The sequence below is a fragment of the Mauremys mutica genome, chromosome 7, assembly GCF_020497125.1.
Source record: "Mauremys mutica isolate MM-2020 ecotype Southern chromosome 7, ASM2049712v1, whole genome shotgun sequence".
Taxonomy (NCBI): domain Eukaryota; kingdom Metazoa; phylum Chordata; order Testudines; family Geoemydidae; genus Mauremys; species Mauremys mutica.
Genome location: NC_059078.1, coordinates 18,248,956 through 18,274,366, shown reverse-complemented (window position 1 = coordinate 18,274,366; position 25,411 = coordinate 18,248,956). Strand labels below are relative to the sequence as shown.

Here is a 25,411-nt window from a genome sequence, read left to right as displayed (position 1 = left end):
CCTGATCCCCCTTTCTGCCCTCCAAACCCCTGAGTCCCAGCCTGGAGCACCCTCCTGCACCCCAAACCCCTCATCCCCAGCCCCACCCCAAAGCTCACCCCCCCACCCCAACCCTCTGTCCTATCCCAGAGCCCCCTCCCACATCCTCAACTCCTAATTTCTGCCCCCACCTCAGAACTCACACCCCCAGCCCCGAGCCCATACCTCCTCCCACACCCCAGTCCCCTGCCTCAACCCGAACCCGCCTCCCATATCCCAAACCCCTCAGCTCCACCTCCCAGCCCAGAGACCCCTCCAACACCCCAAACCATCATCCCTGGCCCCACTCCAAAGCCCTCACCCCCAGCTAGACCCCCATCCTCTCTTGCACTCCAGCCCCGAGCCAGCCCAGTGAAAATAAGCAAGTGACTGAGGGTGGGAAGAGCAAGTGACAGAGGGAGGGGGGAATGGCGTGAGTGGAGGGTGGGGCCTTGGAGAAGGAGCAGGGCACGGGCAGTTGAGATTTTGGCCTATCTCAGAGAGTATGGCTGGGCCCTGTTAATTCATGCTAACTCTAACCCACTGGTGCTGCTCTCTCAAAGACATTGAGTTAATGGGAACAGGGCAGCAAAACAAGCAGTTTAGAGCTTGCCCACATGTGAAGTTGTTCATGATTAACTGTTTTATGGTTCAGCTAAACAGGAATGAGACATTTTTATTGCAGACCCAGTGTCCACATCACACCTGGAGTTAATCAGGAATAACTCCCTGTCCTAGGATTGTCTGGTTTTTGGCTCCTGTGTCTGGGTAACATAGTAGGCAAGCCCTTAATCTGGGTAAAGGGACAGCTGCCTGGTCCATTTGAAAGGAGAAATGGGAACTCTAGCAGGACATGCTATTTGGCCCCCTGGGAAGTTTTGCGTCACTGCGAGGGATGTTTTAGGAATTAGAGCCCCCCTCCCTTTGTCTCATTAACTTCATACTGGAGAGTGAATACTCCCCCCAGGCTCGAGAACTGGCGCTAGAGGAGCTAAGCCTGCCTGGGGGCGGCACTGGGCTGGGCAGCAGCACAGGTTTGAGCGAGGCAGGGCCTGAGGGGCGGCAGTGGGTGAGGAAGCCGAGCCCGCAGGGGTGAGTGACCGCACTGAGCGGGACGTGGGCGGGGAGCTGGGCCTGAGCGGCAGGCGGAACCTTTGCGTGACGGGAAGAAGAGCCTGGGGCTCGTGTTCCCGACCGGGGCGGCTTCATCACCGGACCGGGAGCTGCCACGTCTGAGATCCGCCGGCAGCAGCCGCAGGAACCCGGCCCGGCCCGCTGCCGCCATGGTAAGGTTCCGGCGAGCGGCTGATTTCCACCGGGGAGGGAGACAGGGCCCCAGGGCCTCGGGGGGTTGGGACTCTCCCCGCATCTGCGCGCGGCGGCAGATCCACCCCGGGCCCCACGGGCTTCCCACGGGCCGGGCCCTTCTCGCCGCATCCCAGGAGGGGGTTTGTCCCCCACCCCAAGGCCAGTGGCGGGCGGGGGTGTCTCGCCGCTTTCAGCCTGGCCCGAAGTGAGGGAGGGCCCCTCACCTCCTCGTCTGTCGTAGGCTCGCGAGCTCCCACCTGCAGGCCCCTGGCCGGGTGATGTGTCCATGCCCCAGCAGCCCCTTGCTCCAGTTCAGTAGTTCCCCGGCCCCCTTGCGCCCCTGTGCTCCTGTTTACCCTGTTGTGTGATTGGTAGCAAATAAAAAGAAAATCGAGGGAGTAGCCTGTAGGATCGAGAAAATAAAATAAATCTTTTATTTGAAGAGGAAGCAGAAGCGTAGCCCCAGCGGCTGCTGCTCTTGGCTGTTCCACAATCTACAGTGCCTCTCTAGAAGATACATAAGCTTTAACAGCCATATTGGGCTTTGTCTTTGACATGTGGTAGATGCCTGTTATATACCTAAGGCTTGATCTGCATTACCATTGATATTACCATGTCACTCAGGGGTGTGGAAAATCCACATCTCTGAGGGATTGTCTACACTGCACAGTTGTCGCCAAAACTTGTCTTTCGCGGGTACTTAAAAAAGCTCCCCCCGGGAAAGACAAAAGTTTTGCCGATGCAAGCGGCAATGTGAATGCAGCTTTGTCGGTGGGAGCGCTCTCCTGCCGACAAAGCTTATGCTGCTTGCAGGGCTGGAAATATTTTGTCAGCAAAAGTGCGTTCACACATGCTGACTTTTAGCTATAAGGCTGTGTTGACATATCTTTGTCGCTAAAAGCTGCATAGTGTAGACAAGCCCTGAGTGACGTAGTCATACTGACCTAACCCCCAGTGTAGACAGCCCTATGCCGACAGGAGAGCTTCTCCCATTGACATAGCTACTGCCTTTCACTTAGGTGGATTAACTACGCCAACAGTAGCAGCTTGCCTGTTGGCATAGTCATGTCTTCACTGAAATGCTACAGCTGCACTGATGCAGCACTGTAAGTGTAGACATGCCTTTATATAGCATTTTACACTCCAGGGACGTTTGGTATCATTAACCCTGTTTCACAGACTGGAGAACTGTATTTTACAGGTGAGGTACAGAGAGGTGAAGTGACTTATTTGTGGCCTGTTTGTCTGAACTGGAGTAAAAACTCTGGATCTTCTGCCCCTTATTTTAGCTGATACCTAGTGGTCTTGTTGCCTTCTTACAAAGGGACTGTTAGCAAGATGCAGAATAGATGCAAAAAGGCTGACCCTGCCAACCAAACAGGACTCCCTGGTATTCTGAAGTGAGCAGTGCCAGGTGAATGAAGTCAGAATGTGGGGAAGTCCTGCATTCTGAATGTCTGGTGAGGGTATCCTCTTGTCCTTCATTCCCAAAAAGTTTACTAGGGGGACTGAATAGTTCAAGGGATTGATGGGTAGAATCCTTTACTTCTGCATTGCTACAGCATGTCCAGTCTGGCTAAGGAGCTGAAATCGCTAGGAGCTGATGGCTGTACAGGCCATGGCTGTGAAATGAGTTTGGTTTCAGTTTGGTTTCCAAACTCTTGCCACTGTGATACACTTGTTGACAGCCTCAGCAAAGACTAGTCAGGGAGATCAAGCTGTCCCTCCTCTAGACGTGGTTCTTCCAGGACAGAGGCAAAAATATTGGTAGGGTAATGTGGGGAAGCTTGACTTGCCAGAGCCTGGGCTTTATCGCTTTCATAAATAAAAGAGAGGACTTCATTCTCGAGGGAGGACTGAGTCAGTGCTAAATTCACACTTACAAAAACCCAGAGCAGAGCATGCCTATTTGTACTTTCTGCGCTTTAACTACAACATTTGCAAAGATAAACTAAGATTGACTTGAGGCAAAGTTCTTACTGAATGGAAATGGGTTGTATCCTTAGTGAAGTATAGGTGAAAACATCTTACCTAGGTATTTTAATATAAAATCACCCTGGTTCAACTAGGTTAGTTTCTGTCTCCAAGTTGGCGGTTGCACTAAATATAAATTATTTCCCCCCCCCAGGTGTCAGTAATTAACACTGTGGATACCTCTCATGAGGACATGATTGTAAGTATTTTATTTTTTTTAAATAAAAGCTGAGGATTTTTCTTCAGTAAAGCAAAACTGTTTTGATTTTTTCTAAGTGTAGTAGTAGGGAAAATGCTGCTCCCAGTTACCTGTGCCATCCCAGTGACTTCAATGAGGTTATCTTTATGGCACTTCCTAGTGACAGCTTGAGTGAGTGAGTGAGTAGTACACACAGGGAGGTAAGGGGATGTGTTACAGCTTTGGCTGGAAGAAAGCAAAAGACAGTCTGGAAAACTGTTAAGCCTGTTTCATATGTTGATAACTAGGGAAGTTGAGGAAGGAGAAACAATTTAGAGCTCTCATTGTGTGTAGGCCAGGGTTTCTCAAATAGGGGTCGCCGCTTCTGTAGGGAAAGCCCCTGGCAGGCTGGGCTGGTTTACCTGCCCGTTCCGCAGGTCCGGCCGATCGTAGCTCTGGGCCAATGGGAGTTGCTGGAAGTGGCGGCCAGTATGTCCCTTGGCCTGCGCCGCTTCCAGCAGCTCCCATTGGCCCGGAGCAGCGATCCGTGGCCAGTGGGAGCTGCAATTGGCGGACCTGCGGATGGGGCAGGTAAACACACCAGCCCAGCCCGCCAGGAGCTTTCCCTACAGAAGCGGCGACCCCTGTTTGAGAAACCCTGATGTAGGCAGTTGCTTAGAGAACTCAGAAGAATGAAATTGAGGAAGATTAATGTGTGCATGCATACTTGGATAAGGAATATAATAGCACTTTAGAATATGAGTCTTCTACCCAAAAGATTAGGGCCTTCCCTCAATACCTCTGCACTTCTTTGGTGTCATTTGGATCTCAAAATGACTTACAAACATTGATTAATGCAGCCTCTGAGTACACAGGTGAGGTAGGTCAGTTTTTTTTATTTTACAAAGGGAAGTTGAAATAAAGAAAATTAAATAACTTGCCCAGGGCTACAGAGACGGTGGCAGAGATTGGAACCCCAGAGTACCAACTTCCTGTCTCTTGCTCTAACTACTAGACACTACTACTTTTTCCTGTAGTGGAGTGATATACCCACGTCAGAGAGAAGTGTAAAATACTTTTAATATCTGTATTTTAGCTAACTCTTTTTTGTGTTTAGTGCAAGAAAATATCTCTGGGTAATTAAATGATTTATGTGAACAAGATAATTTATAAGCTGTCTAACCTTTTTATCCTACTGCTCTAATTTGGTAAACAGTTCACAATTGTTACAGCTACTTTTAAACATAAAATCCATAATATTTATTAATGCAGCAGGAATATGCATATATTAATGGGAATCTCCATTATCTTCCAGCATGATGCTCAGATGGATTATTATGGTACTCGATTAGCAACCTGCTCCTCTGACAGATCTGTAAAAATCTTTGATGTAAGGAATGGAGGGCAGATCCTCATAGCTGACCTGAGAGGGTGAGTAAGTGAAATGAAAAAGAATCTCATGTAACTTATCAATGGATTATTGGCATGGCATTGTTTGGTGGGATGATATTGGAATTATTATTATTTATGCAGAATATTATCAGGACACTAATGAACCATAAATTCCTTTATTAAATCAAAAGACTATTCCTACAGTTGCTCCAAACATGCCTAAAAAGTGTAAATAATAAGCAATTTACCACATCCAAACAGTAACAAAACATTTATAAGTGTTTGATCAAAATTCTTACAAATGGGCTAAACCTGGTGGGACTTAGACACATATTGGTTGGCTCTAGCATGGTCAGGCAGGTATTAGTAATGAACCCTTTGAGTTTACTTTTTATACCCTTTAACAAACAAGAGGTGTCATTGCCAATTACTGACTTCAGCTAAAAACCATCTTAAGACAGTTCACCCTTATTTCCAGTCTTAATCCAGCTACGATTTACAGCCTTTCCTCTCTACCTCTTCCCCCTCCTTTTTTGCAGTTTTTTGTTTTGTTTTTTCTTCTTTGCACCTGGGTTCACACAGGCCCTAATTTTTGAAATAACATGGCATGTGGGGTGAGAAGATCTGTGTTGGCTCTTTTTAAGACAGATTCTATTTGTCTTATTGCAGTCAACCCTCTCAGACATCCTCTGCACTTCATTGCTTCTGGCCTTTCTTTCAAGCTCTTTCTTTTACTTGCTAGTTAGGCCTTTCTTTACAACACATTTCTTTAACCAAGCTTAAGCTAACTTTAATTTTCTAATTTTATATTTATTCTACAGGTGAGGTTTAAAAAAAAAAATGATGTGCATAATAATTCATACCTGCACTATGGACTGTGCACTATAAATTCCTCCTGGGAAGTAGTTACTCTGGCTGGCTGTCTTTAAACTTTCCTTGTATTACTGTGAGTGGAGAAATAACTTGAAACCTTGACATCTCTGGTATTCTAGAAATAAATATGCGCTCTTAGTAGCTAGTGTGTGAATGAATATTTGGGTTTTTATCTTAACCAGCGCATCCAAGTTGCACCCTTCATTGCTCTCCCACTTTTATCTTGACACTACAGAGGTGTCTGGTGGTCATTACTTATGAAAAAAATTTACTTTGCAATTTGTCTTCTGTGAAACAGGCAAGATTGAAAGGGGTTTCTCCCCTTCAAATGCCATGCTTTCCTTATCTCTCCCAACTAATGTTGTTTGTTATAGCCATGAAGGTCCTGTGTGGCAAGTTGCCTGGGCTCACCCCATGTATGGAAATATTCTGGCCTCGTGTTCCTACGACAGGAAAGTTATTGTCTGGAAGGAAGAAAATGGCACTTGGGAAAAGACATATGAATACACTGGGCATGACTCCTCGGGTACGTGGAGTGTTCTAACCGTGTAAATGGGCAGAGGGGATCAAGTGGTATCTTAATTAATCTTTTTGTTCACCTGTCATATAACAATGTGTATGTTCTTTGACAGTCTTGGGTGTTGGAAGGTGACTGGGGTTTAAAATTTTAACATTTTTATTAAATAAGGGGGGTGGGGGGGAAAGGACCATTTCATAAAATACCATCTTAAACTGGCAGAGAGAAGAGTTGTACAATATAGTACTTCCTTCCCTATGTGGCCAATCTCTGGCTTGATAGTTCATTATATATAACATGAACATCATACGAATGGCATTGTGTGCTGTGTGAGCTGTCAGGCAACAATGGATCCCTAACTGAACAAGCTTACAGGCAGCTCATGCTAGATGGGTATAATACAGCACACTACAAACAGAATGGTATATGGTCACTATAGCAGGAATGCTTTCAGAAGAGGTGGGGTTGGTTTACAGTGCGGTTTTTTATAGAGGCTGTTCTGTGAGAGTGGCAGGCCTTTCTGGATCATCGGTCTCCCTTTTTTAAAAAAACCCCAAGACCCTGGGGGTTGCTGTGCTCAGCCTCCTGAGGAAGAGTGGAAAAGATATAGGTGCCCCATCTTGCTGCTTCTTGTGTTGTCAGTTTAGTTAGAGTAAGGACTGCAGTATCGGGTCTTTGTTGTGTACCTCTCTGGGCCAACTGAGCTGCTGTTGGATAACACGAGGTACTTGCTTCTTAAGCTGAGCCTGACTTGAAGCCTACACTAAAGGTTTAAGATTCCAGCTCATTAACAGAATATGACTGTAGACTTACAAAAACTACAAATAATGCATTTTGTGGTGTTGGGGGCGGTTTGGGCTGAAGAGGTCTCTATGCACACATCCCTCAAGGGATCCTCGCAAGAAGTTTGTGGCAAGGAGTCACACTAGTTGTTGTGTGCTGTTCAGAATCTCTCAAGTATTCTTGTCTGCCAATGCTGAACACGCAGTCTCTGCATCACTCCCATTCCTGGTAGGAAGGAACAGGGTTTTGGAACCTGAAGACCATAATTATGCAGAGTAGTATGCTCCCATTAAGTACTCACCTGGCACAAACAAATATGGTTTAAAGCAAAATAGCTGTTCTGTTTTCCTCTGAATCTGATGTTGATGCCTAAAACGCAGTTCCTGGCTCTGTTCTGGGGTCTCAGCTGTCATAGAAGAAACTCAGGATTTTAAACTATTCTTAAAAAATCCCTGCAGCATTTTTATCTTCAATAAGGACCCTTAAGCTGATTAAAAAAGGAACTTACTTCTTCTTAGTGCCTTACCCTTGGCTTCCAAAGTGTCATACCAGTCAGTCACCTGATAGTAAACCAATTTTCAATATGTTTCTGACAGTGAATTCCGTCTGCTGGGCACCACATGACTATGGCTTGATCCTGGCCTGCGGGAGCTCTGATGGGGCCATTTCATTGTTGAGCTACACAGGCGATGGGCAGTGGGAAATCAAAAAGATCAGCAATGCACATACTGTAAGTGGTATTTCTATAGCTCCATGAACATGCATGTTGCTCTATAGGCACACTATTGCTGCCCCAAAGGGCTTATAGTCTAAGTCAAGACCGAGAACAGCGAAGTGACACCCACTTGGTGAGGAGAGGTGGTTTCCCAAGATGAAACATGGCAGTGTCTTTGTTAAAAGTAAAATATATGCAGGAAGCTATCGTACATTGTGGACAGTAAAATAAAGTGGAAATGAGATGATTGCAGTGCCAGCTCTGCCCAGTGACTTCAAATGTTGCCTTTAACAATAGTCATTCAAAGCTGCAGCACTGTTTTACCTTAGTAAAAACAGACGGTGGTTTATCTAGCCACTTGCATGTGAAAGGTGTAGTTTTGTCCACTAAACCTCCCCCGTGGGCGCCCCCCCCCCCCCCCCCGGCCATTCCTGGCCTTCTCAGTAACTGTTGCGTTGAGATTAGACCGTAGCTGGTCTGCTTGCTCATCAAATTTTAAAACAGCATTGTGTAGGAAACTTAGATTCAGAAGTCATCCCTGGATGTCTGCTCCCCTGGAGCAGTATGGAAGGTAGAGATATCATCTCTTGTAACTCCAGCATCTTTAATTTTAAAGGGTAAGAAATCTTACAGTAAATTCTCTTCTTGCACAGATCGGCTGTAATGCTGTTAGCTGGGCCCCTGCAGTTGTACCAGGAAGCCTTATTGACCAGCCATCTGGCCAAAAACCAAATTACATCAAAAGATTCGCATCGGGTGGCTGTGACAACCTCATCAAGATTTGGAAGTAAGTATCCCCACTGTCTGAATTAGAGACTTTGTTTCTTTCCTCTTCCTGTAAAAGGGAACAGTTTCTTTGCTGATCCCCCAAATATGCCATTGTTGGTATCTCAATATTTTAAGCAATTCCATGTTGTCTTCCATGCTTTTTAAAAGCTTTCCTCTTAACAGTTCCATAACTTTTTAGCATCCTATTGCATTATTATGGTGGTCAATACTCAACACAATCCTGCTTCACTTTATATAGTGAGAAGCAGATGTACTTTGGACTTATTTTTCACTGGCTGTGACCGAAGTTGTTGGAATATAATTCCAACTCTGTTGAGCCAAGAGGTGAACAGACCATGGAAACTGAATGCTCTTTTTGTCCCTAGAGCAACTGTCCCTTCAAGTCAGGCCTGTGTTACACTGAGGGGGAGAAGAAAGGGATGTTTATGTTGCCAGCATTATGGATAAATCGGACACCCTCTCAGGAGTACTGAATGCATTATAAAATTCCACCTTCCAAAATGGGAGATGGAAGGCAGAAACAGAGAAGTTGGGGATGTTGCTGCTGCTCCTTTCTTTGCATGAATATGTCTTACAATCCCTTCAGAGAGGAAGATGCCCAGTGGAAGGAAGAACAGAAGCTGGAGGCTCACAGTGACTGGGTCCGAGATGTAGCCTGGGCTCCCTCCATAGGTTTGCCAACAAGTACCATTGCCAGCTGTTCACAGGTAAGACTCTCATCAGTGAGAAACATGCTGGCTCTGACAATGCCACCCACTTCAGGATTGCTGTGCTGTATGAAAGGTAATCAAGTAGGAGAGAGAATATAGCTTTTTCATCTCTAACCAGTCGTCATGCCAATCCATTGTTCTAGAATGTTGTGCCCCATCTGTACTTAGCTGTCCTAGATTTCCACTACTTCCCTTAAGAAATTTTTACAGAGTTTAAGCTCAGATGCTTAACAGACATATTTGACAAGAGTGAAGGAGTAGATCAGTGCAGCAAAGACAGCCATTTGATAGAGTAAGGAAAAAGGGGGTACAGGAGTTCCATCAGGAAGTGTGGTTCTAAGCTGAAAAGCTCTTAATGACTTGGGATCAAACTTGCCCATTTCACAAATAAAAATATTTTCCCCCAAATTGTTAGCCCTGCAAACAACCTGAGATTTGAGAGTCCAGTCCTCCTTTCAGGTTCCTATATCCTCAGCAGTAATAAAGATTTTCCAAATGGTATTTATTGAACAGTTCCATTGCTGCATGTGCCAGAGAAGAACCAGCTTGCTTTGTAAGACTTGCAGAATAAAAAGTAACAACAACGTATTTATGGCAGAAAATTCAGCTGATGTGACCCAGAATACTCAGAGAGCAGATCTCTTGAGGAGGAATATGTCAATAGCTACTCTTTAATGTTTCTGCATTTTTCATTTACACCTCTTAAAAAACCCAAACCTGTCCAGAACTGTTGTCGTCATGGTGTTTTTAAACAAATGCACATAAAGTGACTTTTTTTTTCTCTCCAGATTGTTATAGCTGCTTTTTTGAAGTGAGCAGAGTGCAGCTATAAAGCCCAGATAATCTTGTTTCAGTATTGTGATGTGCCACCATTGGTTCTACAGACTTGTTTTGCTTTTTCCCAGGATGGCAGAGTGTTCATCTGGACATGCGACGATGCGTCTGGAAATTCATGGACACCAAAATTGCTGCACAAGTTCAATGATGTAGTCTGGCATGTTAGCTGGTCTATTACTGCAAACATTCTTGCTGTGTCAGGAGGAGACAATAAAGTGAGTGCTGTGGCTTGAGCTTTGCGTGTGGCTCTTAGTAGAGCTAACTGATGGAGCACAATGCTAACTTAAGCTCTGAACTGTTGGGTGCTTTATCCAAATTTTCAGTTGAGCCATATCAAGAAAATGACTTCTGGTGTAGTCTCCAGTCCAGTATTAAGGGCTTTTTTCATTCTTGTCTCTGGTGGATGTACAAGCCAGTCCTCTTAACAAAATACTTTAAAGCCAGTTGAAAATAAGATTCTCTTTCGTTCAGTGAGAGAGTTAAACACCTGATTTTTAAAACACTAGAGAGCTAAATTTTTTTTGGAGTACACCTCTACCCTGATATAACACGAATTCGGATATAACGCGGTAAAGCAGTGCTCGTGGGGGCAGGGCTGCGCACTCCGGCGGATCAAAGCAAGTTCGATGTAACGTGGTTTCACCTATAATGCAGTAAGATTTTTTTTGGCTCCCAAGAACAGCGTTATATCGGGGTAGAGGTGTATTTTGAAAAATACAGTCCTTCCAGTGTACATTCACTTTGAGTAGGGGTGTAGTTTAGAATTTATTCTGGAGGGAATTACACTGTCCAGATTCTGCTGGTCAGTTTACCAGCTACCCTCACCTAACTGAGATGATCAGCAGTAGCATCACACAGAGAGGACTATCTTGATCTGGGAATTCAGTCTCTTGTATTAGGTTTCATTTTTCACATTACCAGTCACCTGTGAATCTAAGTGAGGTGTTTTAAGTCTTTCTTCTGATCTTGAAACCTTCTTATCCTAAGTATTCTAGTGCTACCTATTTATTGTACATTACCTTTCCTGTTCTCGTCATCAGAAAGGCCAAACTCCTGTTCAACTACTTAGCACTGCAGTTTGTCAATCCTTTTCTGGGGTATGGAAATGCAGCATACTGCGGGATGCAGTATAATTAGAATTGAGGTCCAGTATTGTTTGATGGCAGGTGGAATAAGACTTATATGTGTAACTTCAGTTAGTGTCTTATGTAGGATATTAACATACCATCCCTTCCTTGTGCAGTTATAACTGTCAGAACTTATGAATTAGGATGTCAGTCGCTGTCTGGGTTGAGAGCATTATGAAGAACCTTTTATCATTAGGCACAATCAAGTGGCTAATTAAGGAGCTGTATCAAGAGGTGCCCGGAATCAGCAATATGCAGAGGAGTTTTTAAAAAGTGTACGAAAATAACTGGTGGGGAAAGACCATGTGGTGTATAGTGAACTCCAAAAGACGGGAGTGGAAGAGTACTGGTATTTTACTAAGGCTAATACTTCTCCTTCTTGATCTGTTTTCAGGTCACTTTGTGGAAGGAATCAGTAGACGGACTATGGGTGTGCATCAGCGATGTCAATAAGGGCCAAGGAGCAGTGTCTGCTATTACAGAGGGTCAGCAGAATGAACAGTGACAGATGGATTTAATAACACACTAGTTGCAACGCAAGGAGATTAATCACTTAAAATGATTTATATGACCCTTCTAGATATAGGAAAATCTGATGAACACCCTGTAACCATTTATGGTAAAAGCTACAAACACAGTATTGATCATCAGCCTTAATGTGAGTTTTCTGAAATTGAAGATGAACTATACAGCAAAATACTGTCTCCTGTGCTGTTCCTTTCTGACGTGTATTCAGAACCTCCCTTCCCCTGCATGAGCACGGTCTGACTTGCTCTTTTGGCTGGAGGACTTTGGCTGACTAAACTGAGGACATGACAGATAAGTCCTGAAACTTGAGCTGTGCCTTTCCTGGTGGAAAGGAGCCTCTGACCAAGGCCCAATATCCCCTTCTTCAGAGGAGGCTGGGAGAGCTTTCAGCTTGAGCTGTGCTCTCACCACTCAAGTACTGTAAAGACTTGCCAGAGTCCTTCACCAAAAGAGAATCAGATCCTGATCTCTAGTGAAAACAACTTGGGGGTAAGATGGACAGCACAGAGACTACCTTCATATGCAAAGGAGCAGTGAAGTGTACAAAGGTATTGCTTTATAATTTGCCTTTAAATTAGGCTGAAAGCTCTTATTTAAAAATTTCCCAAATCTTCAAAGCTATTAATTTTAAACTATTTCTCTTTTAGACACTTTTGTGTATTGTACCTCAGGTGTTTTTTTGGTTTAAATAAAAATGGAATAAAGTCCTATTGGTTACAACCCTGGTGTTCTGTGTTAACTCCTGAGAAATAATATGTAGCTCTCATATTCGGCAAATCTCCAAGCTCTTTACAAAGGTCAGTAGTATTATCACCATTTTATAAATAGGGAAATAGAGGCACAAGGAGGGGAAGTGACCTGCCCAAGGTCACCCAGCAGGCCAGTGGCAGAACAAGAAATAGAACCCAGCTCGCCTGAGTCAGTGCTCTTTTGACTAGGCCACACAGCCTTTCTTTTGCAGTGTTTTTACCACAAGTGTCTATCCAGCATCCAGTTAGCCATTCCCCACTACTGTCCCTCCCTTTTACTGCCAAAAAACTCAGATTTGTGACCAGCAGTAACATTAGATGGCTGCTGGAGACCCTTCCTGATGTGCCTGAGGGCATATGCTGTACTGTTCTTAACTGGGAGACTGAGGCAGTTCTAATAAAACCCTGAGCAAGGAAATAGAATAAAACTTGTTCTCTTGGCACACTCTAGTGCAGCTATCAGCATTGGGTGTCTTGCCCTGCTAGTATTACCTTCTCTGGTCTTCACATGATGTAATGCAGGTTGTCGGGGGAGAAAGCAGTAAGAAGAAAACTAAAGCTTGCTCACCTGGCTTTGGTTAAAGCCCTAACCACTAGCTGACTTTCCTGGAGTGAAATATATTTTAGCACCACACAAGTTTTGTTTATGGATATTTTCAGATGAAAGTTGAGCAGTTTTCATACCCTTTCTCCATCAGCAAGAGGTGCTGCACTGGGTCTTTGAGCTGTATTTCTGCTTACAGCAGCTATCGCCCTCCTTTCTTTGCTACTCCTTCCCAATTGCACTGAAAAGACATGGCAGAGAGGGACTTCACACGTACATAGCTGCACTGGGCTGTGTAACATTCCTTTTTATGTTTAGCTGCACTGTTGGCATATGCAAAGAGGAGAAACTGAGTTATCTAAAATCAATATTTGCTGGGACATTACAGATAAACTCTTTTTAGAAACACTATAGCAAAGGAGTATTTCCATTTTTAAACTAACACTGACTTAATACCCAAAGCTGATTGGAATGATATTTTTCCTGTACATGATTTTAAAATACCTTCTTCCTTTTTATGTTGTCTGGTTCTCAGCAAAAACACATGCACTTAGTGTCTGTGCCTCACTCCTCAGGTGTTCAAATGGATTTTTTTTTAGAAAGCAAACCTTTTTATTCCATCACTTTAGATCCTCTACCATAAATCTTTCCCCACCAGGCTTCTCACCTACCTATTGCAAAAAGCATTTTAACCTCTTTACCCAAGCCCCTTACCTAATTAATAAGTTATTCAGGACCCTTGCCATGGAAGCTGGCTTCTTACCCAATTAGAAGTGAAAATGTACTTGACTATAAAGCTACCACTTGCAAAGTCTCAAACTATTATTTGTGCTGTGGCTGCCACACAAAACCTTCATGGTGCTGAATCATCCAAAGCAGAGAGTTAGGAACCTCTTCTCCCAAAGAGCTCACAGGTACAAGCACAGAATGAAAGACCATGCCAGGGCACCTCTGATTTTCAAAACCAGGTTTAGAAATGAAAACAAGTTTGTCTTAATCTTACCCTAATAGGACTTAACAGGCAAGGTGCTTTCTGAGGGCCCAGACTGTTTATAGTTTTAAAGGTTACTAGATCTTGAATTGCAAGCACAGGCATTATGTCCCCAACTCCAAGTGTTAAGATTGTGGTTAAACTTACGAATTGGAGATAAAATTAAGCACGTTTAAGTACTTTGCTTGAATTGGAATTTATGGACCAGATCCTCAAAGATATTTAGGCACCTAACTCCTATTCCTAAATATCTGAAGATCTGTGACTATATGCCAGGGTGATCAAACTTACTGGCCATCTGAGCTGCACATCATAATCTTCAGACGTTCAAAAGCCACAAGACAGGCACAACCTGCCGACTGGGGCACAGGACTTCACTCTGACACCCCCCCCCTTGGGGCTAAAACTGAGAGACCCCCCTCTCTGCAAGGCAGAAGCCCCTAGTCCCAGCACTTTATTGCAGGGCAGAAGCCCCAAGCTCCCCTGCCAGTCTGGTAGATGGAGAATTGGGGGCACGGGGGGAGGTGGGTGCCTCAGGAAGCACACATTAACTGTAAAAGAGCTGCACGTGGCTCATGAGCTGTGGTTTGGCCACACTGGCTATATGCTTACAGCTTCTTATCACATTATCTTTAAAAATACAGTTACGTATAGGTGGTTCTAGTTAGAGATGATCAAAAAATGAGGTTTTGTCAATTTTTTTTCCCTAAGACAAATGTCATGATAAAGTTTATCTATGGAAGACTTAACAGAATTAAAAAATCCAAAATATGAAAATCAAAATGTTTGAAAACAAATAAATGAAATTAAGAACATCAATTACTTTATTTTTTACCCTTACCCCTCACTTTCCCACTCCTGCCACAGAATGTGAAAAGGACATATTACAATGAGTTTTGTGCCCTTTATTTATGATGGCCCGAAAGTTTGTTTTTGTTTTATATTAAAACCATTACTCATTTGACATGTTATTTGCTGGTGAATTAATGGGGTGACTATTACAAGCAAAACCTAAGCATCTGAGAGAAGAGGTTTTTAATCAGTCTGTTTAAACATTTAAAGTTTTAGCACCCTATTTAACTCCGGCTACTGCCAAAACACTTGAGAGAAAAGGTCTCTCTGTGAACACAGGAATTAAGAACATGAAAACTGCCATAGCGGGTCAGACCAATGGCCACCTAGCCCAGTAATGTTTCTGACAGTGGCCAATACCAGAACTTTGGGGGAGTGTATAGAACAGGGAAACTGGAGCGATCCACCCATCTTCCCCTCCTAGCTTCTGGCAGTCAGAAGTTTAGAGACACCCTGCGCATGGGGTTGCATCCCTGACCATCTGGGATAATAGCCCCTGATGGACTATCCTCTATGAACCTTTCTAGTTCTTTTTGGAACCCTGTTATACTTTTAGCCATCACAACATCCCATGACAATGAGTTTCACAGATGGAAGATTGTGTGAAAAAGTATTTCCTCATTTGTATTAAACCTGGTGCCTATTAATTTCATCGTGAACCCTAGTTATTGTATTATGGGAAGGATAAACAGTTCTCTTTCTACACCATTCATGATTTTACCTACCTCTACAATATCTCCCCATCTCATCTCTTTTCTAAGCAGAGCAGCCCTAATCTTTTTACTCTCTCTTCCTAGGGAAGCCATTCCATACCCCATCACCTTTGTTCTCGTTCTCTGAACCTTTTCCAGTTCCACTATATCTTTTGTGAAAGGGGGGGGATTAGAACTGGACACAGTATTGAAGGTATGGGGACACCATGGATTTATACAGTGGCATGATGATATTTTCTATCCCTTTCCTCATAGTTCCTAACACTGTTAGTGTTTTTGTCCAGGGCTGTGCATTTAGTTCAAGTTTTCAGAGAATGATCCACTGACACACCAAGATTTCTTTCTTGAGTACTAACAGCTAAATTAGAACCTGTAATTGGGGAAAAATAATCCCTACTTTATACAATGTGCATTACTTTGCATTTATCAATTTTGAATTTCATAATTCATGTAAAAAGAACAGGAGTACTTCTTTTTGCTGATACAGACTAACACGGCTGCTACTCTGAAACCAATAATCCATGTAGTTGCCCAGTCACCCAGTTTTGTGATATTGCTGTGTAACTCTTAGTTAAGTCAAAAGCTGATGACAATTTTGAATAATTTTGTATCAGCTGCAATTTTGTCACTTCATTGTTCATTCCCTGTCTGAGCTGTTTCCATTGTGAAAACTATTTATTCCTACCCTTTCTTTCCTGTTTTTAACCAGTTACCGAGCTATAAGAGGACCTCCTCTCTTATCCTATGACTACTTGGTTTCCTTAAGAGCCTTTAGTAAGGGACCTTGGCAAAGGCTTTATGAAAACCCACCATGGATCAGAATAGCAGTCTACCTAGTCCAGTATCCTATCTCTGACAGGCACCAGAACCCTTCAGCAGGCATCTGGGGAATAATCTACCCCCTACACAGGAGTCATCTTGATTGCTAGAGGTTAGATATTGGCTTAAGGGCTGAAGCATGAGGTTTAATATCACTTTCAAATTTTGTTGTCACTAATTATGACAACTCTGCCTATTCTTTATCCATATAAATATACAATCCCTTTTTTGAATCTAATTAAATTCTTTACTGTAATGACTTCCAGTGTCAGAGAGTTCCAGATTAATTACATATTATGTGAAAAAGTATTTCCTTTTAGTGGTTTTGAATATCCCACCTTTAAATTTAATTGAATGTACTTTAGTTCTTGTGTTAGGAGATAGAGCTCCAGCTCTGTAGTCTCTAAACCATATGCTTTTATCATGTCTCATTCATCTCCTTTCTCCAGGAGAAACAAATCCCCGTCTTTCCAATTTCTCTTCATACAAGAGGTTTTTCCCAACCTTGGATTACTATTCCTCCTCTCTAAATTCCCCTCCAGTCTTGCAAAAGTGAAAGAGAAACACACTTGCACCCCAGCTACTGAGGGCTGAAAGCCCCACCCAAGTTTGAGCCCTCCAACGAAACAAAGCAAGGCAACATCTGATAAGGTAGAACATAGGCAAAGAACTCTAGGGGGAAATTTAAAAAAAGGAAACAATATACACCTCCCAATTACATTTTCCATTATAGGTCACAAACATAGCTTCTCTATATCTTAGATACACTCCATTGAACTATACCAGTCCAACTACGCATAAAAGTATTCTTAGGAGAATAAAAAACAACTATTTAATCTTTAAGTAAATGGAAAAGTCTCTAAAATTAGGCTCTTTTCTTTAGAGTCACTACCATACCCTGCAGAAAATCTAACACAGCAACAGATCTATGCATTATTTTCACTTGATGTTGATTTTGTCACAATGACATAAGCAGAGCAAGTTTCCAAGGAATTCCAAATACATGTTGGATTGCATTTGAAAAGGTGTTTTAGCACAAAACAAATACTCCAGGCACTATATAAATGCTTAACACCAGCCATATGATAAACAAGAAGTCTCAGGTAGGTAACCTTTGAGACTGCCTTTTTTGTTTTCCTACACACGTCCTCTCTCCTGTCCCCTCTCCTTCAGTTTTATATTTTTTTTTACTTGTAGAGGGAAATAAGGTAAGTTTCATACAATTTTATTTCTTATTAAAGTAATAAACTCACCTATAAAAGCTGGATCTCCGTAAGGCGACCAACTACCTCATATACATCTACCTTTAGTAAACATTACAAATTTATCTGAAAGTTCATGAAAAATTGGGGATTGAATCTGGACTCAAGGAAATAAAAGAAGTGTCACTAAAAAGCATATTATGTTTTCCTATCTTTATTAAGTTTTCAGGTTTGATATAGTCTATGCTCAAGACGCTCATGTTTCTCAGAAGCACTATGCTGGGAATTCTCCTTATCTGCATTCTCTGGACAGAGACTACTATGGCTGGATCCAGTTTTTTAAGCCCTGAATATCAAAACACACAGGTAAAATTAAGTATATTTTACTCTGCTTCCCTAACTACTTCTTGAGACAAAATATTTTTTATAATATTCAGAAAAACTTAGACTGCCTCAACTTAAGAAGGTACAAGTTTCTGCCAGAGGAGAGGTTTATCCCAATTCCTAGATGAATAACGTAAACCAAAAGGGCTGCATCCACAGTAGGAAAATTAGGACCCAAAATTCTGTAGTGGTGACAACAAAGGGGGATGATGTACAGGACTTTGATGACTTTACCACTGCTGTCTGTTTACAGCAAGGTCAGAAAACAGCATAGACAAAAAAACCCTGTCTACACTACAGCTCCCACCTAATGAAGCTGCCCATATGGTGAATTATGGGCTCTAATTTTCCTATTGTAGACAAGGCCTAATTGTTTGTCTATGGATAGAGTATTTGCACTTTGTTTTGGTTACTTTCCAGCAACGAAAGGATCCAAAAAAGCATACAAAGTTAAACCGCCGGGCTGCAGAAGGATTTTTGGATGCAGATGCAAGGCAGGCAGAAGGAGACAACAATGAAATGGAGATTAAGGTTTGTATTTTACAGTCAGTCAATCTAATATGAGTTTTTAAAGAGGGTTTGTTTTGTATATGCCCACATAATACAAAATGTAATAGATTGTGATACAGAAAGGTGGTACAAATCAAAACTATACGGATATCTGATTTGAGAAGCAGTTAGAAAATTTACTTGAAAATGGTAACCATAGTTAATCTTTAAAAAAAATCTAAAGCAGTTTAAAATTTATTGCAACTGGTCAAACTGCAACCTCCTACTGAAGATTTACATCCATTTCAAATTACATGTGCAATAACATTTCACTTTGTAGATTTCCTTCAGTAATCTCCTACTTTGCTGTACTGTTTTGTTTACAATAGCTATACACAGGGTAATTGCTGTTCCTCGTGTATATAGTTATTTCAACCACAGGTCAAATGGGTGCTTAGCGGGAACAAGTTTTCATCATTTTCAAGAGAGCTCAGCTAACACTGTTCCCATCAATGTAATCAGTCTGCAAAGCCTGTTCACCCAATAGCAGAAAAGAACTAAACTCTCTTTAAGGAAACTGTTAACTGAGCTCTTCTGGTTTGGTGTTTTCATTAGCTTAATGTTCCCTTTGAAATTGGTGTCAAGATAACAGAAGAGCAGTACCAGGAGTATGGACAAGTTCTGGAGAAGATCCTAGAGGACATTCTTGCAGAGGACACTAAAGGTACTTCTTCCTCCCACATCCCAACTCTTCTGTGCGGGACAGGCGGGTGGAGAAGAGTGTTCCAGCAAAAGTTCTTGGAAGTAAAGGGTATTATCTAACTTAATATATAAAACATTAGGCCAAGATTTCACCACTTTGGGTGTTCAACATGACACTCTGTAAAGGGACCTGATTTTCAGGTTAGGCAAATAGGATCCCTCAGTGTTTTATTTGAGAATCCAAAAATAGAAGCACCTAACGTCATGGATTACTTTTGAAAATCTCAGCATTTTTTCTGCCTCCCACAAGCCAACACCTTCATCTCTCTGGCAGTGAAAGACCAAAACAAAGGTGGATAAAAATCAATGATTAAAAAAATCAGATTTTATTTAAATCATTTTTTTATAAAATGCTTTTTGAGGAAAAACCTATCTAAAGATAGTTTTAACATACATTATAGCTCAAAGATATCTCATGATGGAATAGGGATTATAAATTCTAATTCTATAGCATGAGACAATTTATTAATGTAATGTTTAAGAACAGTTTTGTAAATGAGTTCCAATAGTTCGTGGATTAGGGACCCAATCTGATGGGGTTCCACAGGCTTCTGTATAGATTAATTAGGTTAATCTTTCTAGCTACCCAATGGGACTCAGTGCTCAGTCTAGAAGATACCATCAGAGATGCTTAGTTTTGCAGTTCTCAAACTGTGGATTTGTGTCTCCAGAGATAACATGCTTGTTAAACAGCAAAAATGTTTTTAAATAAATAATAGATACAGGTGAGAAATAACAGACCTCAACTCTACTGTCCCTCTGCAAATTTGTGTACACAGAGTCAATCCCTTACCTCTCTCTAAGTGCAAAGTTTCAAAAAGTTCAACAAATAGAAGATTGTTGGGGGTGGAATTGATCTGGACAAGAAGTAGTTTGGAGATAAATCTGAGAAGCGAGGGACATACGCATATTTTGTTAAAATATTATGTTTGCTATTGAAGAAAAAATCCAGGATATTTAACATTGTTGTTTTAGTTAAATAAAACAATTTAAATGTCTGTCTAGTGATGTTCTCCTCCTAATACAGCGTGGCAAGAAAATTCTCCAAATACTAATAATTTACCTGTTGAAATGGAGATAGTTCACCTCCCAATGAATTCATAAATATCTGCTTCAATTACCTTTGGTAAAAGAAATAACCAGACCACCATTCATTTTCTGATATAGCTATAAAACTAATCTGAAAAGTTTTCAAAATAAATCATTGTTTAAAAATGTATAGTGTGTACCTTCTAAACAGATGAAACCTATATCTATCTCTGAGTTGTGAAGAATATGTATGAAGGTTATAACAACCAACAAGAATGCACTTGTATGTAGTAAACCATGATTAAATCTAGTCTTCCTGACTAGTGATTTAAATCAAATCCACTCTAACCAAAACTATGCATTAGCAGTGAAAAGCAAACAGAACTCATTTTAGATGCCACAGATATTATTTTGCGGTCTCTCTATTCCACTGTATCAAGACCAAGTGTCTTATCCTCACCTTCAAGGCCCTGGTGCTTCTCTCTGCTCTTCTATTGTGTTGGCCCATCACCCTCTCCCAGCAATGCCAGTTTTGATTGTCTGATTGTCCATTCCCTCTACAAATTTCCTTGTGCTTTTTTCTGCATGGCTCCTTAAGCTTGAACGGATGGATCTGCATGGCCACTTATTCTGTCCTCCTTCTAATCTCTTCTCAAGCCTCACTTCTTCTAAGTCTTAAAAGAAGTCAGCCACTATAATTATCTAATAGCAGCAAGTATGCATAGAACTGTGTGTATGTCTCCCTCTCCCCCACTTTTCACATGCTGCTTAGTAACACATACAATAAACTTTTTTTGACAGGGACTACATCAACAGAACTTTGATCTTGGTTGGGCCTCTGGGAACTACTCTAATGTAAATATTAAAAACTAATGGAAAAATTAACACATGAATTACATACCCAGCAAAACAGACCGAGGTCAAATAGATACTCAGACTTTTGGTGACCTTTTATTCAATACTCAGAGTACATTCACCTGCAAAAATCCAGCACACCTAAATTTTTTTTGGAATATTAACATTTTTAGATGTCTGGTTTGTTAAATGAGTAATCAGAGATTTCACCCAATAAAATCTCTAGAAACTACAACGCAGATGTTATGAATCTCACTCTGAAATATAGTAATATGTTAGAGAGATCTGATCACTGTATTCTTGAATGTCTGTCAATAACATCAACTGTTTTGTTTCTGAAATTTACATGGCAAGATTTGTAAACCTGTTAATACTTAAATAATTAAAAAGTAAAACAAAAAAAGGAAAAATTAAAATCTCTACCCTCTTCCCTTTCAGAAACCCAAAATTGGCACGAGTTGAAACATGAAGATATTACAAACTGATTAGAGTACAACAAAGTTCCACTCATGGGCTTGGATTGCTTTAAATCTTGCTTTACATTGTGCAACAGATGATAATAGCATGCGTTAAAAGACAATGTATGAAGCTGAACAGTTCACAGTTTTTAAAAAATGACATTTTGTTGTGTAACATATCTTTTGATGAAGTTGCAAGTAGTATATGTATGGTAGACAGATAGCAGCAAGCAAGGTCAAACACACTGACATCTAAATTGTTTTCTTACCTTTCAAAACTATGTGACTGAAGCTACCTGTTCTAAAAAAGTGAGGGAAAAACTGTGTTAATTTACCATATGCTTCTTGCAGCAGAAAATAAAGCTAGTGTTGAAACCGCAGTCATTTGTAAACTGATTCTATATACATGTGGCACTAGATGCAAATTTCAGTCTCCATTATACACCTATGTATATGATAAAGGGACGTGTATATGAAGTCATCTTTTAATAGCTGAGTTAATTACATAAGGCATAAGTTGACAATTACAAAGGGCCCTATCCAGCTCCCACTGAAGTTATTGAAATTAACTGCAAAATTCTCATTTAACACAATATTGTCTCCTTAGTAGTCCTAAAGAGGAAGGGGAGCAGCAAATTATACCCTTTAGAACATGAAAGCTTTTAAACTGTTGCTTTGTCAAAAAGATTAGTAAATTCACATGAGGCAGTGATCCATAAGGGGGGCTGAGGTATAGCCAAACCTACAGAGATATACACTTATGTGGTGGAAATACTGGACAGCTTCACATTCAAATCTTTAACTCTGATTTAAGACAGGCTACGTGCACTTACAATAATATCTGGAGTAATAATTTTAGAAAATTATGCATTTAAAAACCTTTGTGCAGAACATGAGGCCACAACACCTGGTTGATACTAGCACACAGATGGGGACAATGTACAAAGTGGAAAGGTGGAACTGAACACTTTCACAGTGTCATTTATTAGTTTGGAGGGGTTGCCCGATTGATAAATAGAAGAGTCCCAATCTAATAATCTAGGTTTTACAGATAACTAAAATCAATCTACAAAATATTAGCACAGTTCTGTATAAACCAAACAAGAATTTAACAGTATCTCTTTCTCAGAGATCTTTATTTACAAATAAGCTTTAAAAAAGTTTCAACTGTAGTTTCAAGGTACATTAAAAGTAACCTATATTACAGAAAAATTAAGTCATTGTCATTTGTCAAATTGCCCTCTGAAAGCTGTTAAAACTGGCCAGAAGTAGTTTAAAATTAGACTTACTTTTACTTTTCTCTTATTTTGAGATGTATATTCACCAAAGCGCTTTGCATTTCTGTTACACAGGCATTTTTCTTCATGATAACACAGTTGGGCCACAACCCCATATAAGAACATTCAGGATGGATTTCCACATTCAATTGCATACTACAGGATCCATCAAAAGTGGGATCAGTGGGCTTCTATGTTCATACTCCATTTCAGTTCTCTTAAAACCTCACTGTAGCCAAAAAAACTGATGTCTTTTTGAGGCTATTCAACACTGGTAATTTTAACATTTTGCTGAAAAAATTTAAAAGCTTATTTAGCACCTACATGCTGTATACTTTATCCAAAGAAAGGCACTTGTACACAAACAACACTTAACAATTTTGGGTATGTTTTCATTCTGTGGCATGAGGAACTCTGTGCATATTTATGCATCAAATTCTCTGCTCTGATATATACTCTTTTCCGTATAGCCTCAGCAATTAGGTGCTTTAAGAAGCCAAGATCATTATCCACCTTTTGGGCTCTAACTACACCCAAGTAATCCATATCTGCTCAATAATTATAGGCTGTTCACTCTTGAACAGGCTAATACAAATAAAGCTGAATAAAATCCCATAATATTTCCCACAGCAGATCTTCATCTCCACAAGAAAAACCATTTACCCAACAAAGACCTCAACACCCTTTCTTGTGGCACGCCAGAGGGAGACAATGGGCCAGTAGAGAATTAAAAGGAGATGCAAGGGATATAGATTAAAAGGGAATGTGTAACTCTTTTGGGAGGAGTGGGGATGGCAAGTCATGAGTACTTAACACTAACCATCATCTCCAAGTTGGATTGCAGCATAACATTTTGGGGCCACAGAAGACATAATATAGATGTCACTTGAAGGGTTTTTCACCATTTCACAGTAGCTTTCCTGACCTCGCTTTTCTCCACATTTGCTAGCATCATCCTATAGATCGTACACGTGATTGGTGTTCTGCCTTAGAACAGCCAAGGTACGGGAGAGTGGCAGGTCCTTCAGACGGGCAATCTCTCTCACTGTGTGCAGGGCTAATCCTGGGTGAGAGTACTGGCATATGCTTTTGGGAACCTGCACAAACATTAATGAAAGGGAAGAGTTAAGAATGGTGCAGGTCATTTCCTCCTATTCTGTAGTGTACAGAACTAGTCAGGAGTTATCACTTCAAGCCTCTAAATATGGTCACTGATATTTTTCAGAAAGTGTCTTTCAACAATGCTATTTGATGTTCCCAGTGTTTCCTCCATGCCAGAGCTCTTTTTAAGGGCAGCAGCCAGCAAACAAACTACACAACGGAGGAGGGAAACTATTGGCCAGAGACACTGGAGTAAACATCTCTCCATTCACACAAAGCAGAAAGGACCTCAGTTTTTAAAGTCCTGTATGTAGAGAATTAAGTATGTTGACTGCAGATGAACAAAGGGATGAGTTGGCCATGCTAAGATCTGAACCTGTAGTTCTAAACAATTTATAATTTCGAATCTGAGGCTTAGATCACTGCTACTTTATAAAGGGAACACCTTACCAGACACACCATATTAGAACTTGCTTCCAGAGCCACGTGCTTTCTGAATATTTGAAGCAAAACACAGGCCTATGAATGCAATATTCTAATCCAGGGGTCAGCAACCTTCGGCACGTGTCCCATCAGGGTAACCCGCTGGCAGACCGTGACACGTTTACATTGACCGTCCGCAGGCCCCGCCCCCCACACTCCCAGTGGCCGCAGTTTGTCATTCCCAGCCAATGGGAGCTTCAGGAAGCACTAGCCAGCATGTCCCTGCAGCCCTCGCCGTTTCCTGCAGTTCCCATTGGCCGGGAACAACAAACCGCAGCCACTTGGAGCTGCGGGGAGCCGTGCTTGCGGACAGTCAATGTAAATGAAATGTCTCGCGGCCTGCCAGTGGATTACCCTGATGGGCCGCATGCCGAAGGTTGCCAACCCCTGTTCTAATCCATTCCTTCTTGCAGATATCCTATCACACTTCTGATAGAGCAACATTAACAGCATGGGCAGAAAATGTTTTGAGCATTTTTATAAGCATACTTACCTGCCTAGGGAGGAAATAGGGAGCATCCGTTTCTACAATTATTCTGTTCAAAGGAATTTTTCTTATCGTCTCTCTGGCTTCAAAGGCAGATGAGTAAGTCAGCAGTGCAGTGAATCCCACAGAAAGGTTTGGGAAATGCTCTAGCAATGGCTCTATGACATCATAACTACCAGTAAAGCAATGCCTAAAGGTAAACAGAAAACTTTGGTCATTCTCCAAGGTAACAGTTTTGCAAATTTTTAATAGGAGACAGACTAAGGGGATAAGAATTCAAGGAATCCAGTTTTCTTGGATTAGCCCAATCCTGTCTAAAGTTTCAGTATTTAATGGAGACTGACTCAAAACCAAAGGGGTCAGGAAGGGTGGGATTATTGTAAAAAAGACAGGGGAAAGACTGCAAGGATTGGGGCAGGCAGCACAGCAGTCAAAGCAACAAACAGGAGCTAGATGATACTTAACAT

General features: G+C 41.5%; 3 protein-coding genes across 6 annotated transcripts in view; 2 read left to right on the top strand and 1 right to left on the bottom strand.

Moving 5' to 3' along the window:
• Window positions 1–923: 923 nt before the first annotated feature.
• On the top strand, window positions 924–12,469 carry SEC13 (SEC13 homolog, nuclear pore and COPII coat complex component). The gene is made up of 9 exons (XM_045025495.1): window positions 924–1,304; window positions 3,455–3,499; window positions 4,794–4,909; window positions 6,118–6,269; window positions 7,640–7,773; window positions 8,412–8,545; window positions 9,134–9,254; window positions 10,163–10,309; window positions 11,616–12,469. The coding sequence occupies exons 1-9, from the start codon at window positions 1,302–1,304 to the stop codon at window positions 11,724–11,726; spliced, it is 963 nt and encodes a 320-aa protein (XP_044881430.1). The 5' UTR covers window positions 924–1,301; the 3' UTR covers window positions 11,727–12,469.
• A 5,331-nt stretch (window positions 12,470–17,800) lies between these two features.
• Window positions 17,801–21,707, top strand: GHRL (ghrelin and obestatin prepropeptide). The gene is made up of 4 exons (XM_045023658.1): window positions 17,801–17,985; window positions 18,424–18,534; window positions 19,108–19,216; window positions 21,577–21,707. Exons 1-4 carry the CDS (start codon window positions 17,863–17,865, stop codon window positions 21,621–21,623), a joined length of 390 nt encoding a protein of 129 aa, XP_044879593.1. The 5' UTR covers window positions 17,801–17,862; the 3' UTR covers window positions 21,624–21,707.
• The window catches only part of TATDN2 (TatD DNase domain containing 2), a 14,779-nt gene continuing 10,582 nt past the window's right edge, over window positions 21,215–25,411 (bottom strand). For 2 of the 4 annotated variants that reach the window (XM_045023652.1, XM_045023654.1), the window contains exons 5-6: window positions 24,951–25,134; window positions 21,215–23,970 (exon numbers count right to left, since the gene is read on the bottom strand). In XM_045023652.1, coding sequence (XP_044879587.1) covers window positions 23,830–23,970; window positions 24,951–25,134 — 325 coding nt within the window. In that variant the 3' untranslated portion in view covers window positions 21,215–23,829. The remainder of the gene's footprint in view (window positions 23,971–24,950; window positions 25,135–25,411) is intronic. The other 2 variants (XR_006581009.1, XM_045023653.1) reach the window with 2 other exon arrangements.

Bases quoted from the DNA above. Each gene is read 5' to 3' on its own strand.
- GHRL (XM_045023658.1), top strand. From the start codon at position 17,863: ATGCTCAAGACGCTCATGTTTCTCAGAAGCACTATGCTGGGAATTCTC. The intron at 18,535-19,107 runs GTTTGTATTTTA...TGTTTTCATTAG, and splicing joins ACAATGAAATGGAGATTAAG to CTTAATGTTCCCTTTGAAAT. The intron at 19,217-21,576 runs GTACTTCTTCCT...CTTCCCTTTCAG, and splicing joins TCTTGCAGAGGACACTAAAG to AAACCCAAAATTGGCACGAG.
- SEC13 (XM_045025495.1), top strand. The intron at 9,255-10,162 runs GTAAGACTCTCA...GCTTTTTCCCAG, and splicing joins CCATTGCCAGCTGTTCACAG to GATGGCAGAGTGTTCATCTG. The intron at 10,310-11,615 runs GTGAGTGCTGTG...ATCTGTTTTCAG, and splicing joins TGTCAGGAGGAGACAATAAA to GTCACTTTGTGGAAGGAATC.